Raw genomic sequence first — 18,268 nt, forward strand, 5'->3', positions numbered from 1 at the left:
GACCTTACCGTGTGCCGTAATGTCAATGTACCTTTATTTATTTTTTCAGAATTATGTGAAACTGAAGACGGTACAAAATGTAATATGATTGAAAAATCATTTTGGTTGAAACCAGATCTTAATGGGACGCTTTTGTATTGTGTATTTAAGACTGATCGCGGACATGAAATAGCTACTAAGGCTACATTTGTGATCCACCCTAAAACTCAGAGTAAGTACCTATAAAGGTCATAGCAGACTTATCACCTCGGAAAGGGATCAATGTCGTATCGCCTCTCGCGCGCTGTCAACCGCGAGGGGAGGCGTTTACGTTACTGTGCGGATAAGTGTGTTGCAGTAGGGTAAGGTGGGGCACAATGTTACACGGGGCACAATGTTACAATGCACTTTTCTCCGTCCCTTTCTATTAAATGTATGATGTTGGTATACACGTATGTATGTCAAGCTCATAAGCCGCCATCTTTGAACCGTTGTTCCTGCCACAGTTTGTACCGCTCCACAGTATGTTATGAGACTGTATAATCGGACATTCTCATTGATTTGATGAAACGTATAGAGCTCAGTTATACAAACATGATAGTAAAACTCCCGTTTGAAAATTCCAAGTAGTTTTCGCGGTATAAAATTTCAAAGTTACCTATTTTTTTACTTCAAAATTATGCAAAAATATTCTCACTCGTTAACTAATAACATTTAATTCAGAATTGTTATAATACTTCATAGAGCTCTTAAAACTACACGTAATAAGCGTATTAAGTGCTTCGTAAACGCATTCAGTTAATTAGGAAAAATGATTTTAGTGATTTTTGTTTTTATTTTTTTTCTCAATTATACCTTAATATATGCAAACATTTTTAATTACAAGATATAGTCTGATATTTAATCTAATTGTATAAAAAAAATCAGCTTTAAATTCCGTGATATATTTGAGGAAAATCAAATTGAAAATATGCGCCATATAGAATTGTAAATTTCCCATCACTTTAAATAGCAATATTTCTTTTGGATGTTTAAATATCATCAGCTCGATTGTACCAAATTATTGTATTGACATTCGATTTACATAGGTTTCAAATCGATGAGAAAATTATTAAAGGTAGGATAAATTCGACTTCCTAGATTTGTTTACATACTTTTTTAGTTAGTTACTTACATACAACTTAAGTTAATATAAGAGTGTTAAAAAAGAAAAAAAACTCGACTTGAGAACCTCCTCCTTTTTTTTAAGTCGGTTAAAAACAATGTGAATGTGACTTTTTAGAACCTTCAACACTTTGCACATAACAGGCAGGCGGGATTTGAAACTTTTTAGAAATGAATTATTCCTTCCAAAATTGTCGACCCTAGACGTTTAAAAATTTTATTAAGACGTTTTATGTTTTTTCTCAAATATATCACCGAGTTTAAAGCTGATTTTAATTATACAATTAGATTAAATATCAGACTATATCTTGCAATTAAAAATGTTTGCATATATTAAGGTATAATTGAGAAAAAAAATAAAAACAAAAATCACTAAAATCATTTTTCCTAATTAACTGAATGCGTTTGCGAAGCACTTAATACGCTTATTACGTGTAGTTTTAAGAGCTCTATAAAGTATTATAACAATTCTGAATTAAATGTTATTATTTAACGAGTGAGAATATTTTTGCATAATTTTGAAGTAAAAAAATAGGTAACTTTGAATTTTTATACCGCGAAAACTACTTGGAATTTTCAAACGGGAGTTTTACTATCATGTTTGTATAACTGAGCTTTATAAGTTTCATCAAATCAATGAGAATGTCCGTTTTTACAGTCCCATAACACACTGCTCTTGAAAATTATCAAACAAAAATTGTTTTTGTGTTATTAAACGTTGAAAAAACCGTTTCAAAGTTTTTAATTTTTTGCCGGACATGTTGTATTCAGGTCAATGTTGATATTTTTATTTATTTTTATGTTTTATTAGGTACATATTACCGTTGAATTGTTTGTTGTAAACATACCTTAAAATATTAATTCGAATTTTTCAATTTGGTTTGCCTCTCTGGGGCACTGTGTTACGGGGCACTGTGTGACACTGTAAAAGTCAGCCCCAATTACAAAATGTTTTTGTACCATTTCAAGGTATTAAAAGAAAATGGAGCGGAATCGTAAGAGGAAGACAGATTATGGTCTTCACAGTGAAAAAGATAGTGCAGAAGCGATTTTGATGGTTGAAAGCATTATTTTTGAAAATTACTGCCAGATATTGAGGATACGACGACTACATTAGCTACTTACGTCGAAATGGCAAAATTGACAATCGTCTCTATTTTCCACCTGAACCGAACCTATTATTTTGTTGTAACATTGCGCACCTTACCCTGTAACAGACTACCCCAGATACGGGGCTCTGTGTTACAATCGACTGATTTATTTGAAGTACAATTTAAATTTAGTAGTTCCTAATACTGTTAATGTTTAAGCTTTTTCAATTTAAGAGGGATTGTTAAAGTTTATTTTTATACCAAAAACTAGCTGATTGAAACAATATTTTTGTTATTATAGTCCCATATATTTTATTTGTAACACTGTGCCCCATCTTACCCTACGGAGTTTCATGCAAAGAATACTGACCGCCTCGAGTTGATAAGGTTACAATCCTTTTCCAGGTTGATAAGTGTGCTACATATTTTAGACACCGTGCAGACTTACAGACTTTCAGCTGCCGATAGTTAGGTCGGCTTGGAATTTGTACGAGGAATCGGCCGAAACCAAATCGGTGTAATGTGCGCACTTCCATTTTCCATACATGTTCATACTGATTAAGGCGATTATCACACTGCACCGCACTCCGCCGCGGTACGCGAGACGACAGATTTAATCGGTAGCGCATTTTCTTACATAACTTTTCAATTCCTATCATTGGATGTCCGAAAATATTTCTCATACAATTTGATACCATAATGATCATTCTTCATAAAAAATTTAAAACCTACATATTTAAAAACATAATCATTGATATTCATAATATCACTAATCATACACTTAGTTTTTACTAATATTTGTTTTCATATATTTTTCTATACTAATGATCGAAACTCATAATAATTCGAATAAATAACTATAATATTCATAAATGTGATGTATCCTAATATTTGTTTTCATAAATTTATTACTCATAAGTGTATTTATCCATATTATTGAAAATCATGATGTCTATATTCGTATTAAATCGTATTTTAACATTATATTAATTTGAAATGGTCCAAAACAGGCAATATTTTGTGCCACAAAACTAACGTGACAGAAACGAATCGCTGCAAAACCGACTCCACGTAGTCTTGTCTGCCCTACCCCTAGAGTGTAATTTAAAAGCCGGAGGCGCGGAGGGAGGGCAGCCCTCGCCCGCTGTAACGAGACTCAGGCGCCCGGGCGAGCTGGAGCGGCTGAGGCTGGTCGCCAAGGCGCCGAAGGCGCCGATGGCGATCCAAAAAGCCGAAGCTGCGGAAGCAAGCGTGGGTGCCTGAGCCTCGTTACGCAAGGGCGGAAGGGCTGCACATCCCGCAGCGCCGGAGACGAGGAGATACCAATGCATGCTGCATGCTTGCTTTCATGCTGCATGCTCTGCATGTTTATCTACTCTATTAAATTATATTATATGATTTTTTTTAAAGATACGAGTAACTATGTCTGTTATAAAGTAAATTATTCTGAACAACAACATTATGAGTTGAAGTAGGTATGTTCTTAGTGACAACATTATTAATTAAAAAAATATGATCAATGAATGTTATGAAGAAAAAAGATCTGAAACTAAAAATTATGTATTTTAAATGGTTCTTGGTAGTAACAGTATTGATAAAAAAATTATGATTACTAACTGTTATGAGCTCCGATGGTAGTAATAAAAATTTATGAATAAAAAAAGTATGAAAAATAAAATTATGAAGAGAGATTATTATGAACACAAATCGGTAGTAAGACAAAGAATAGGATTTAGAGTTTTATGTGAGCCAATATAGAACCATTTAATCATTGTATGCAAGTACCTCAGTTTGTATAGAAAACACGCGCGACACAACAACACACTGACAACGCGTCTGCGCGCGGGAGTCTTTATATGTAGCCACGCGGACCGCGGCGGAGCGCGGTGCAGTGTGATAATCGTCTAACAATCCGACTAATACTATCGGCCGAAAAAAGTAGTCTGTGTGGTTAATCAATCAAATATGACTTTGCGACAGAAAGCTAAGTTTTCATTAGTGCGATTTTGCAACAAAAACGATTGGTCGACGCCATAGAGATATAGAGAGATGCCAACTAATGCGCTGAGTTCGAAACTCAGTGTCGCATTAGAAATTGACACACACAAAGTAATCAAAGTATGTGCTCATTATCCTGCTACTGCGGTATGAGTACCTACTCAACGTTCGAATAATGTTTAGTAGAGATGAAACGGATATCCGGTAACTATCCGGTAGGCCGGATATCCGGCCTAAATTTACTATCCGGCCGGATACCGGATATTAAAAAACTACGACAATTTCCTATTAATAAAATGAAATACATTAATCTTTGAGGTAAATATCAATAAAATGGCTTATAATAATGACGGCTTTTATTTAAAGTCCAAAAAGTTACAAAAAAGCCATATTAAGGCCTTTCAAAAAACTTATTTCTTATTCTGGGATATCACTCTAATTACGAATACATAAATAGTAAATATCTGTTAATGTCGAAATATTGCCAAATAAGAAGGCGATCTTTATTTCGCTGATGGTCTGATGACATGATGCATGCAGTTTAGTCAGATTACGCAGCAAGCAAACTAATTTAATTTTCGCTATTCAATCACACACTTTCATCTCTAATGTTTAGTACAACGCAAACAATGTAAACTGTTTACATTATGACGTCTGGAGCAATGTGTTCTGTTTTTGGGCATATTGCTGCGACACCGGCCCGCCCCCTTTTCACATCTCCCTTTAGTTTCTGTGATCTGTGGTCGACACACTATGGGTTGCAGTGGTGGCATAGATATAAGGTTTATTAGTTTCAGCACACTTTAGCCAGTAAAGTAGCGCCATCTAACATTAATAAGTTGAACTACAAGACGAGGCTTTTAACAATGTAGACGTTAGCAATCTATCCTTCCTTATTTTGTTTATCTATGGCGGTGGGAACGAGAGAATATCTATCTAACATTAAACATATACCATAATTATTATGATATACTTAATAGAATAGGTACATTTTAATTTATTGAGTGAAACAAAATCAGTAGATTATTACGACTAAACTAAATAACTAACTAAACCTAAAAAAATCCTACTAATATTGTTTAATACTCTTTCACGCAAAAACTACTGAACGGATTTTGTTGAAACTTTTCAGTATTATTGTTTATAACCCAGATGAATATATAGGCTATAATTTATAACGGTATGTGACAAACTAAAATTCAATAAATAAATAAGACGTGGGTAAAAAGCGTAAATCTATCGTCTTTGGTTAAAATCTACAGCCAAAAAAATTTTGTCGTTCGTAAATATTCACGCGGGGGAAGCCGTTAAACGCCATCTATCAACATCATTAGTAATTAAACGAGGTCCACGCGTACAAAGTCGCGGGCGGCCGCTAGTTATAATATATAAATCTTTTTCATATGCCTTAATATTATTATATTGATCCTGCTATAGGAAGTTTGTAAGGAGATAATATAATAAAGGAGGGCAGCCCCCTAGCAAATTAACCATATACCTAGTAGGTACCTACTACCTACCTACCTTACCTGCAGAGTGCGTAGTGTGAGTTTACATCCAAGGCATTCGACTTCACCTGCGTTAAAATATGTACGAAAATTTTAGTTTTTGAAAGTTTCCGCTAGGGGCGCTGTAAAATCTGTCATTATTAATTACTTATTTACGTTTACGTAGTTAAGACGTTTGATGTAAAATCACACTAAGCCCTCAGATGCACGATCCTCTCTCATTTATAAAGGCAAAAACAGATTTACACCCCCAATGGGGTTGGAGGCCTGATGTTCGCATATTTGTCCCTTAGTCGCCCCTTACGACATCCACGGAAAGAGTGCTGTCTTATTCTACTCTGATTATCTTACATTTAATAACAAACATCAAAATTCAATCAAACTTCATGCAAAAACACCGGTCGCAGTTATAGTTAAAATAGTAAGACACGGGTCTTAACGCGACGTTTATTAATATGAGTAGTAAATAATATGAGGGTAGTTGAAAATTTTCAAGCCCGCCCGAACGGACGACGCCGGACGACGTAATAACTGTGTATTTTATCGAAATGTTTTCTATGGTCATTTCACATTTAAACACACACGAAGCACACACTTTTTCCAATTTAATTAAATTTAATTTTTGCGGCACGAACGATAAATTTCGATGTTACGATGCCCGCACTATCAAAGGCCGCGAGCCGCCAGTCTGCTTGTGACCACAAGTGTTGTCACTTGTCACTTGTGTGCACCTATAATACAACATTTTATTTGTTGTGATACTGACAATAGAAATACAAACCGATCAAGCTAACAGCGCACCTCGCTGGAATGCGACTCTCCCTCGCACTCACCCGCACACCCCCCGTGATGTGACGTCACGACTACTAGGTGCGCAGTTAACTCGATCGGATTGTACACAAGGATAATGCCCGTAACACCTACAAACCAGCAGAAGTTTATTGCCATTGGTTTTTTTTACCAAACCAATACCCGTATTTCTACTTAATAATATTGGTTCAAATCTCCCACAATTCTGACATTGTCAAGTCTGTAAAACTGAAAGTAAGTACATACTATTCTACCTACTTAAATATGCCTTTATACAGGGTGAAATTGAAATCGTTAGCATCCTTTTAAAATAAGACGTAGAGTCCTAGTACATTCTCCAAATATGACTATACCATACATTTTGTTGCAAAAGAACACCTCACGATATCGAAATAAAATGTCATAGTGGTAAGCTTGTTCTTCTGTACATTGGTCTTATATTTGGGGAATGTACCATGTATCATGAGTACAAACCGATCGAGCTAACTGCGCAGCTGGAATGCGACTCTCTCGCACTCACCCGCACACCTCCCCGCGTTCGTCCCGTCCGTACCACAGCGTCGATGTGACGTCACGGCTGCCAGGAGCGCAGTTAACTCGATCGTGTTGTAGTCTTTTTTTAAAGGATGCGGACTTTAATTTCACCCTGTATAAATGATGAAGCAAGACCCAAAATGTAACGCTTTTTATTGAATCGCTCCCGTTAAAAATGCTGATACTTGAAAACACTATTGTTTTATAACTGACCTTACACTATTATGTAATAGACATCAACGATACTGAAGCGGGAAGTGGTAAAAATCGCAACTAAATACCCAGTATTAATAAAGTCCGGTCGCCGAGCAGATATAATTTCGTCCAATCACCCCAAGCTACCCATCCTTATCGCTCGCGCGTAATTATATTAAAAACCGGACTTTAGTAGCGCCCTCCTTTCTATGTCGTATCTGGGACACTTGAGTGTTGTCCGACTATATCAATAGATAATTTCATTCGTTAGTACTGAACTGACAGGTTATACTAAAAAAGGAATTATTCATACCGAAGGAAGGTATAACAGTAATATTAATTTTTATACCAGATATGACATTGACAGGAGGACGCTACTATAGACCCAATACACTGAACTGTCCCATCATTGACAGGGGGGTGCCGTCATCGTTTCCAATGTAGCAAAAATCGGAACCAGCGATCCGGCATTGATGGTGTCGCCGCCCCCCTGTTAAGGCTTCGGCAGACCAAACGCGGGGCAGTAGCAGTGCGGGTCTACCAATACTCGATTGTTAGTTCCGATTTTTGCCACGTTGGACAACACTGAAGTGTCACAATAATGACATTTACAAGAGGGCGCTGCTATCAATACTCGATTGTTAGTTCCAATTTCTGCCACTTGACGTTACAGAATCGTTGATAGCTGGGTTGCACCATCTTACTTAAACTTAGACAAACGTCAAAAATCTGTCAAACTCCATACAAAAAACATAGGTCGTTAAAGAGATTCCGTGGAGGGTAGTTGAACGGGAAGCATGGTCGATCTGTTTTAATGGTTTCAATTTATATTGGACTTTAGTGTACTGGTGTTATTTTGTGTTCTAAAGTGCAGTGAAGTGATAAATTATAAAAAACATTGAAATACTTCGAATTTGAGCGCGCATCGAGTGTCAAGTGGGTTGTCGTAAGAACAACCCGCTTTGGACCCGGTGGCGTCTTGAAACCTGCTTACGGGCATACTTAAAACTCCACGGAATCCATGAAAAATCAATAGAACTGAAACACCCACGTTCTATTGATAACTATGTCAATTTTCACTCGACATTGGCAGAAATAAACCTCCCAGAGAGGTTTGGTTGCCATTAAAAAAAAATTGGTCGTTAAAGTTACGGTCAAAGTTTGGTGGTGCAACTCAGCCTCAGTGTCTGGTCTGCTTATGTAGGTACTTTGTTATGTGCACATTATTAATTGTTCATATTCATTACAGTTAATGCAGCCGAAGCAACCACTGCAAGATTTGGTCAGACTCCAAAAGAGACTTCCAAAAGTTCCAACTCATCTCCCACGAAGTCTCCAGACGTGGTGACCCCACCAAGATCTGCATCATCAGCCACATCATCTAAAGGTAACTAAGCCTAAGATGTTTTTAACTAAAGCCCGGTCTGTGAGCACGTAGAATTTTGTCCAATGACCCCAAGCTACCCATCCTTATCGCTCGCGTCGCGCGTAATTATATTGCTGTCGCGACTGTGCGACGGGCGCCCGCAGTGAGTGTGTGAGCGCGACAGCAGGAGAGCTACCCTAATTTATTTATTTTTCAAAATTTATTCTACCACTTTGTCGGCGTGATTAATATAATACATATCTCTAGTGCCAATTAAAAGCAAAACCTCGGACGGACAGACGGACAGACAGACATGACGAAACTATAAGGGTTCCTTGTCAGGACTACGGAATCCTAAAAATACGCGTGTTGTGCGCTAAAGCCTGGTCCGTGAACACGTAGAATTTTGTCCAATGACCCCAAGCTACCCATCCTTATCGCTCGCGCGTAATTATGTTGCTGTCGCGCTCGCACACTCACTGCGGGCGCCCGTCGCACAGTCGCGACAGCAATATAATTACGCGCGAGCGATAAGGATAGGTAGCTTGGGGTCATTGGACAAAATTCTACGTGCTCACGGACCAGGCTTTAGATGGTGACACATTAGGACCTTAGCTTCTTGTGGTATTATGTTATTTGTGCATACAGACAAGGTCTTTTTCGTAACATATTGTCATTGTTACAGCTACTACAACGGTATCAACCCCTATCACTACCAAGCAGACTCAAAAAGCAACTTCTAACACAACTCCTTCGAAGTCATCAACCAAGACCGCTCCTGCATCCGGCGCACCCTCAAAAGGTTACGGCTCGTTTCCAGGGCAATCCAGCTTATCCTGCATCCTGTATTACCGGGTCCCGCTAAACTGGACTGTCGTATGAAAACAATTGCGCACAAGCGCAGACTACAGAGGGCCTAGTGTGAGTTTACATCAAACATCCTCACTAGTGAGCGCGTTAAAAAAATATATGTCAATTTTAGTTCTTGAAGTTTCCGCTAGGGAGCTGTACAATCCGTCACACATTTAGTGTATTTTTTTTACGCGCTCACCATGTAAAGCCACACTACGCCCTCCGTTCGAATTCGAAATTCTAATTTAAAACTTAAAACACATTACACACATTAAGACCACCGACTTTTAGTCGGCCGATAAGTAGTTATAGACTAAGAGCTAGTGAACGCCAGATCTACGTCATTGTATAAAAGCTGAAAGTTTGTCAGCGTATGCTCCCAACCACCATACAGTTTTCAGTACCTCTTGCATAAACAACTTTCGTCTTCGAATCGTTTGCGTATTCGACAAAATTGGATACTCAACCTTCGAATTAAACGATAACGTGACAATTTTATTTTGATTCTCAAAATAAGTTTCGTGCAACCATTTCTCATACTAAGTTCACTTTACGACACGTTCACAAGGGCGCTGTTGTAGTTTTTGTGCTAAATCTTTTTATGGCGATTCTAATACGCAAACGATTCGAACTCGAAAGTTTTTCGTGCTAGTCGTACTGTAAATAATTAAAATAATCTAAAATTCTTTTTATTTGATTTATCAAGTTTTTAGAGAGATTTCATTATAAACTTAACCCTAACGTTCAATGCAATAAAAATACAGGGTGTAATTTTTAACTTAAGTTGGTTTATTCACGGCTGTGGCAAGCATTTTTTGGGACCCAGCCCCGGGTTTGTATGTTTATAATAATAGTTTAGAAATCCACTGTGACATGGTCGTTTCACATCAACAATTTTAACAGGAAGGTCGGTATTACTAGATAATTATATCCATCGATTTTCCTTTTTAAATTCAGGAGGTAAATTATTGAGTTTTAACCACAACAATGTGTTATATATTGTTGTAACCACGCTTTCTGTGTTTTTTCGGATAAACTCTTTCTTTTGTCGACGTCGTAGATTATAGCAGCGTGTCGAAGAAATAAGATGTTTGTAAAATAGACATTACGACCAAAAAAAGTCGTTCGTTTGTTCGTTTCAGCCAAATGACGTCCACTGCTGGACAAAGGCCTCCACCAAGGTTTTCCACGGTGCACGGTCCTGCGCTGCCCGCATCCAGACTCTTCCTGCGACCTTTACCAGATCGTCGGTCCACCTAGTAGGAGGCCTGCCCACGCAAAAAAAGTCATTTACCTACAATGCTAAGTAGATGCCTTTTTATCCACAACGACGAAGCTTTTTGCCTGTATCTCACCTGACGGTAAGTGATGATCAGGCCGAAGGTGGACGCGAGCTTCACCCGGAATCCTCAACCACGGAGGAACTGGCTATCCTGCCTCTAACTGCCAAACACAACAATGCTGTTAACATTGTTGTTATGGCGACAGACTTAGGTAAGATGGTGGTAGCTAGCCAGGCGGACTTAGAACAAGCCCTACCAGCAACCAAACCGAACAGAAAAGTCTGCCCCCACTGGGAATCGAACCCGGGACCTCTGCGTCTGAAGTAGGTGGTCTTACCACTAGACCACAGAGGTTTATTTATGTCCTAATGCATTGCATATTATGGTCGCCCCATCGACACTATGCGTCAGAACAACATTTATTTCCTTACACGACCCAAAAGCTGTATGTTATAGTATCACATAGAATTATTATTGTGAGCTCATTATTAACATGAAGTGTCTCATATTTTTTAGTGTTTGTGCAAATTTTTTCGTATTCACAAAGCAAAGTAAGTTTTACAAGCGTAATTAGGAAGCCATTTATGTAGGTTTGATTTGAATAATAGGAAGTTTTTATTGTGTTCATACAGATTATTAATAAAGCCTAGATATTTATCTATCCTAGCTAGCTTATTTAAGCAAGCGCAAGAAAAGTGAGGGACTTGAAACGTCATATTACGTAGGGCGCTATTTTAGTTGTGAGCCTTGACAACACACGTGTTGTTAGACGATATCTGATACTTTTAATTTTTAATGTTTTAAGTTTTTCATTTTTACTATAACCTTATTACTCAAAACTTTTTATCATTTGAGCACATTTTTATTATTAATATTGACTTGATTGGCCACACAAACGTGGAATTGACTTGCGGAAATTTTCGCGCGAAGATTTTATTATGACTTTCGACGTGGATAATCAATACAAAACTGAAGCGGACAGCTTAATTTCACTTTTAGTAATAAAGATCTATCCTTTAACATTGTAAAACGCTAGTTTAATAAATATAAACAATAGACAGTTTGACACCATACCTCAATAATTCGAAACCACAACTTTTAAAAAAAGACCCTTCATTCTGGTCTTAATTACCTGTAAATTACGATTTTTTTTTCGCATTGTAATTGAAAAAAATAGTTTGATTGAGTTGACAAAATAGTGACGTCACTTGCTTGTAGTGCCATACAAAATCTATGGGAGAGTTTCGTTTTGACAGTTTTAAAAAGTACGTCAATTGATTGGTGGTGTCAACATGTCTATTGGATCTGTCAACAGCACTGGACCAGGGGTAATTACTGTTTGTACTCCGAATGACTGTCGCGAGTGTCGTGACTACACCGATCAAAATGGCGCGCAACTTTAGGGCCCTGTAATTTTTGTATTTGTAGAGATATTTATATTACTAGCTTTCCGCACGCGGCTTCGCCCGCGTGGAATTTTGTCTGTCACAGAAAAACTTTATCGCGCGCGTCCCTGTTTCAAAAACCGGGATAAAAACTATCCTATGTTCTTTCCCGGGACTCAAACTATCTCTATGCCAAATTTCATCAAAATCGGTTGCGAGGTTTAAGCGGGAAAGCGTAACAGACAGACAGACAGACAGACAGACAGACAGAGTTACTTTCGCATTTATAATATTAGTTGGGATTGGGATATGTTCTTCTGATTAACTTCGTTGCGGGTCCAATGACAGTTTAACAAAGGTCGTCGCACATTTATAAACCCGGGAAGAGATCGCACTTAACCGTATCAGTCCAGTTTTGGATCCAGCTTTACTGGATCCCTCAAAACTGGATTGTCGTGGGAAAGGGCTCTAATTGTTAGAGAGGAGGAGAGAGTAGCTAGAAAAATGAAGTAAAATGATTATTTTTGATTTCAGGTGAATCTACAACAATATTGAACATTAAAAAAAATGGCGATAAAGCGTCTAGTTTCACAAATGGCGAAAAACTGTGCTTTAGTTGCTACGACACAAAAATTGATGCAAAAAAATGTATTATTAAACTTATCACTCCTGGTATGTGGTTCGAACTTCTATTATGTTCTTCTGATTAATTTCGTTGTGGGTCCAATGACAGTTTAACTTTCCCCCGGGACGAACTTGTCCTTCACTGGTTGGATTTTATTGGCGGTCAAGCTGTAGATCCTGGCTACACAGGAGTTGCAGCGGTGGGAACGAGAGGTGGGAATAGTCCCGTGGTATGTTGTTGGGTATCGTTTTAAGTTTACTAATACACTACCTTTACTAATATCTAACAAGTTTTGTCTTTACTAATTCAATTCAATTTATTTATTTTAAGACAACAATGATCCATATTATGGTTAGTAAATGTATGCCTTATAGGCCAGTAGAATAAAACACGAAAAAATATGAAATCGGAAATAATTCCTACAAAAGGTTTTTTGTTTTAATGGCTTCATTCATTTATTTTGTTGCCCATTAAGACTATCCTAGGTTTTCGACTTCGGCGAGGTGGGGGCCCCCGAAAGGGGAATTTTTCTTATACAGGGTGGAATTTTGTAATGCCACCTGGAGGGAAAGTACTTTTAATATTGTAGAAAAAAAAAAAAAAAAAAAAAAAGAGAAAAATTTTCTCAAAGAAAACATTCCTTTATTTTTGAAAAGAAATAGAACTGCATTCAATGATTTCTAAAAATTAGCTTGCCATACCCGGGAATCGAACCAACTAAAATCTGTTAAAAATTACACCCTGTATTTTTATTGCATCGATCGTTAGGGTCAAGTATAAGGATGAAATCTCTCTAACAAACTTGATAAATCAATGTATTATTTTAAGTATGTACAGAAAATTGTATGGTATGTTAGTAAATTTTCGAATTTTTTTCGAAAATCTATGAATGCAGTTCTCTTTCTTTTCAAAAATAAAGGAATGTTTTCTTTCAGCAAAATTTTCTATCTGCAGTATTAAGGGTACTTTCCCTCCAGGTGGCATTACAAAATTCCACCCTGTATATATCCGTAACCGTATCCATAACCGAAACTACATATCCATTAACATCCCTAGTCTAGTGGTAGAATCCGATCGAGTTAACTGCGCACCTCACTAGAATGCAACTCTCCCTCGCACTGACGGTCGATGTGACGTCACAGCTGCCAGGTGCGCAATTAACTCGATCAATTTGACTTAACCTGTAAATGTGTACATAGTGAATAAATAAAATAAAACCTTAGGACAAGAAGTTGAAGTACCGGTGGTGAAAGAAAATGAAAAAATCAACCACCGAAATAGTTATTCTGGATATTTGGAAATGAACTTTACGAGCACAGATGTAGAAGTTAAATGCCTAATATTTGGAAACGCCAGTGACGAAAAACCCAGTACGAGTAAGCTTCTGATATTGAAAAGGAAGAACCCTGGTAAGTTAAACGAAATACTTTTAAGCTCATAGAAGACTTACGCCCGTATTTAACTCACAGCACAGGGTCACACACACACGAACCAATCACAGAGCTCAATTCAACGCTGTGCGTCCGATTTGCTGCTTCAATGCCTATTCAGACCTAAGCGGTATTCGCTACCGTCTGCGGCAGAGAAAACCGCTCTAGCAGCGGTACTTGATACTAAATACCTGAACGAAACCCGCGTAGTATGTACCTCTACCCACAGCGGCAGCGAATATCGCTCAGGTTGCTCTAGCCGCGGTACTTGATTACTTGATACTAAATACCTGAGCGAAACCCGCGCGGTATGTACCTCTACCCACAGCGGCAGCGAATATCGCTCAGGTTTGAATAGGCCTTCACTTAACCACGCACGGTTTTAACAACTCGGAAAGGGATCAACACCCTATCGCCTTTCGCGGGCTGTCAATTGCGAGGCGAGGCGTTTACGTTACGGTGCGGATAAGTGTGCGTTGCAGTATACGGTTGTGATCCCTTTCCGGATTGATAAATGTGCTACGTCCTTTATCCAGGCATTTTATCGATTTTACGTGATAAGCCCATAAATTTGTCGTCTACAATCGCCGATAAGATTTTATCATGGCATCCTAACCCGGCTGATCAGACCAAATTTTTTTTTATCCACAACGAGGAAGCTCTTTGCCTGTATCTCACCTGACGGTTAGTGATGATCAGGCCGAAGGTGGACGCGAGCTTTACCCGGAATCCTCAACCACGGAGGAACTGGCTATCTTACCTCTAACTGCCGGAACACAACAATGCTGTTAACATTGTTGTTATGCCGACAGACTTAGGTAAGATGGTGGTAGCTAGCCAGGCGGACTTAGAACAAGCCCTACCACCAACCAAACCGAACAGAAAAATCTGCCCCCACTGGGAATCGAACCCGGGACCTCTGCGTCTGAAGCAGGTGGTCTTACCACTAGACCACAGAGGCGGTTAAATGACCTGATGTTGATGATGATGATGTGACGACAGTGTGTGCAGTTTTGGGGCTAGACACAGTAAAGGCCTGTAACGCCCCTGGGTCTGCGGGTGTCTATGGGCGACGGTAATCACTTACCATCAGTGTGCTTACCATGAGTTTACGTTAGGTGTGCTCGCTAGCGACTGCGTAAAAAAAATGACATTAATTGTATGACATATTGTGCAGCGCCCCTAGCGGCTACTTTCAAGAAACAAAATCTTCATAGAGATTTTTGACGTATTCGCTAGCGAGCACACCTAACGTAAACTCATGGTAGATACACAGGTGATCCGTCTGCTCGTTTGCCTCCTGTCACATAAAAAAGGCCACTTCCACCATTTTACTTTAGTATGTCGCCATGACAACAATGTTAACAGCATTGTTGTGTTCCGGCAGTTAGAGGTAAGATAGCCAATTCCGGGTGAAGCTCGCTTCCACCTTCGGCCTGATCATCACTTACCATCAGGTGAGATACAGGCAGTGGCGGCGTAGCATGGCTTGGCACCCGGGGCGATCACCCCCCCCCCCCCATGCTCGGGACTATGGCACCCCAGAATGGTCAGGTCTGGTGGCCCCCAGAATTCGAAGATGAAAGATGAACGAATCAGCTATAATGATACCAATCGTACCCCCCCGTATCATGATCTTTGTCATGCAGATGCATCAGTGAGTACTAATCTACGCGACTTTTGTCACCCCCTGATGCTTGGCACCCGGGGCGGACCGCCCCCACCGCCCCCCCCTTACGCCGCTACTGGATACAGGCCAAGAGCTTCCTCGTTGTGAATAAAAAAAGGCGGATTTATATTGGTCTCATGTGTTGTGTTGTGTCGTGACGCATCAGAGTGAAATCGGTTTCATAGATTTAATAAGGTATCGTTTTTTTTAAACTAGAGGGTTGTGTCGCGTCGTGATTGATTCTGACGTTTCGTATACTATGGGCAGATTTTTAAATCGTCGGTTAATATTTTTAACTGGAGTATAAGTTTGGCACATTGACAGTTTCAGTGTGGGAAATATTATGTCAAAATGGCAAGTTAAATCTAAAGTTACAAGATATTATTCTGACGATTTAAAAATCGGCCATATGTAAATTTAAACCGATACAGTTCTGATGTGAACTATTTAAAAAGAAAAACTAATTAAAAATTCAAACCAGCGACTTGGCCCGTGGACCAAGTTAAAAGTGGGTCAAGTCACTGGAAGACTTGATGTGTCACCTCATGACAAAATTCGTCAGACAAAAGAAATCCACGTTTACTATACAGTTTATATACTTACTCTTACTAGCTTTCCGCCCGCGGCTTCGCCTGCGTAGAATTTTGTCTGTCACAGAAAAACTTTATCGCGCGCGTCCCTGTTTCAAAAACCGGGATAAAAACTATCCTATGTCCTTTCTCGGGACTCAAACTATCTCTATGCCAAATTTCATAAAAATCGGTTCAGTGGTTTAGGCGTGAAAGAGAGACAGACAGACAGAGTTACTTTTCGCATGTATAATATTAGTATAGAAGTATAAATTTTGCGAAAATGGGTTTACATCATTAGGTGTTACAATATTACGATTATTTTAGTTGCGACAGCGGTTCAACATTACCTACATTTATTATTTATTTATTTATCAATATTTCTTTGTTTTCAGACTTTGAACCCGAGGGAAATCCTGATCTAAACAATACAATTTTAGGTACCTACCCTACATACTCGTATTTTTGAAGAAATAAGGCTGCTTTTTAATATCTACAATGATTGTTTTATTCATATAATAATTTCTGCTCGATTAACCAGTAAAATTGCGTTTGTAATAGAAAGTCTCACTTATCTTTTAATATTTTATATTGTTTTAAATTTTCATGATCACTAACATAATTATTATTAGGTACTGACGGGATTGCTACCATGTACCTTAAGTTTGAATTTCCGATATTTCTGCACTGTTCCAAGCGAAAGGAAGGAAACTTGCGGGTGAGATGAGATGTTATGGGCAAACATATCGGTCTACCTTGCTTGGAACAGTGCAGAAATATCGGAAACTCAAAATTAAGGCACATGGTAGCAATCCCGTCAATAATAATAATTAAATTAGATAAATATACTAGATGACGCAGGGTATAGTCTGGTCTGTGAGCACGTAGAATTTTGTCCAATGACCCCAAGCTACCCATCCTTATCGCTCGCGCGTAATTAGGTTGCTGTCGCGCTCGCACACTCACTGCGGACGGCCGTCGCACAGTCGCGACAGCAATATAATTACCTACGCGCGAGCGATAAGGATGGGTAGCTTGGGGTCATTGGACAAAATTCTACGTGCTCACAGACCGGGCTTTGAAAGAGCTAAGTTACAACCCGATCGAGCTGACTGCGTACCTGGCTGGAATGCGACTCGCCCTCACATTCACCCGCACATCTCCCCGCTTTCGTACCAGACCGTCGGACTCTCAGACATAGGGACAAAAGAGCAGGGAAGATCAACTCTCTCACTCCATAACGTGCATCTCTCTTTGGAGTTTTGAGCTGACACTGTGTAGGTTTGATTTCGACACAAGAAGAAGATCTAGTCTTGTTTTCGTTGCAAAATAGCATTGATTTGAACTACTTATTTTGGAAGATTTTGCAGAACAAATTAAACATGGCATCGCATTTAACTTCTTCATGAAGGTCACAGCACACTTAACAAACCCGGGAGCGGATCGTAACTGTATCAACTCGAGGCAGTCATTATTTTTTGTATGAAACTCCGTACTGCAACGTAAACGACAGCCCACGAAACGCGATACGGTGTTGATCCCTTTCCGTTTTGATATGTGTGCTTCGTCCTTACATCAGCAACAACATTTAACAACATTATTGGTAATCCATAATTATTTTTTTAGCTTTTCTAAAAGCGGAATGGATGTGGGTGGCTCTAGGTGGTGGAGTTTTAATGTTACTCATTGTGATCACAGCTACAGTGAGAGCTTTCAGGAAAGGCAAACGTGAAGAGGCAATGGTAAATATACAATATTGTTTTAATACTAACAAAACCCACATATTTATTAATGGAAATGAGATTAAAAT

General features: G+C 38.8%; 1 protein-coding gene across 4 annotated transcripts in view; it reads left to right on the plus strand.

Annotated features, from left to right (window-relative positions):
- Positions 1 to 18,268, plus strand: part of LOC135085659 (uncharacterized) — a 354,394-nt gene that overhangs the window by 334,597 nt on the left and 1,529 nt on the right. For 2 of the 4 annotated variants that reach the window (XM_063980439.1, XM_063980440.1), the window contains exons 14-20: positions 50 to 211; positions 8,529 to 8,666; positions 9,331 to 9,447; positions 12,700 to 12,837; positions 14,014 to 14,199; positions 16,854 to 16,898; positions 18,085 to 18,200. In XM_063980439.1, coding sequence (XP_063836509.1) covers positions 50 to 211; positions 8,529 to 8,666; positions 9,331 to 9,447; positions 12,700 to 12,837; positions 14,014 to 14,199; positions 16,854 to 16,898; positions 18,085 to 18,200 — 902 coding nt within the window. The remainder of the gene's footprint in view (positions 1 to 49; positions 212 to 8,528; positions 8,667 to 9,330; positions 9,448 to 12,699; positions 12,838 to 14,013; positions 14,200 to 16,853; positions 16,899 to 18,084; positions 18,201 to 18,268) is intronic. The other 2 variants (XM_063980442.1, XM_063980441.1) reach the window with 2 other exon arrangements.

Source organism: Ostrinia nubilalis, chromosome 29 (genome assembly GCF_963855985.1).
Source record: "Ostrinia nubilalis chromosome 29, ilOstNubi1.1, whole genome shotgun sequence".
Classification (NCBI taxonomy): domain Eukaryota; kingdom Metazoa; phylum Arthropoda; class Insecta; order Lepidoptera; family Crambidae; genus Ostrinia; species Ostrinia nubilalis.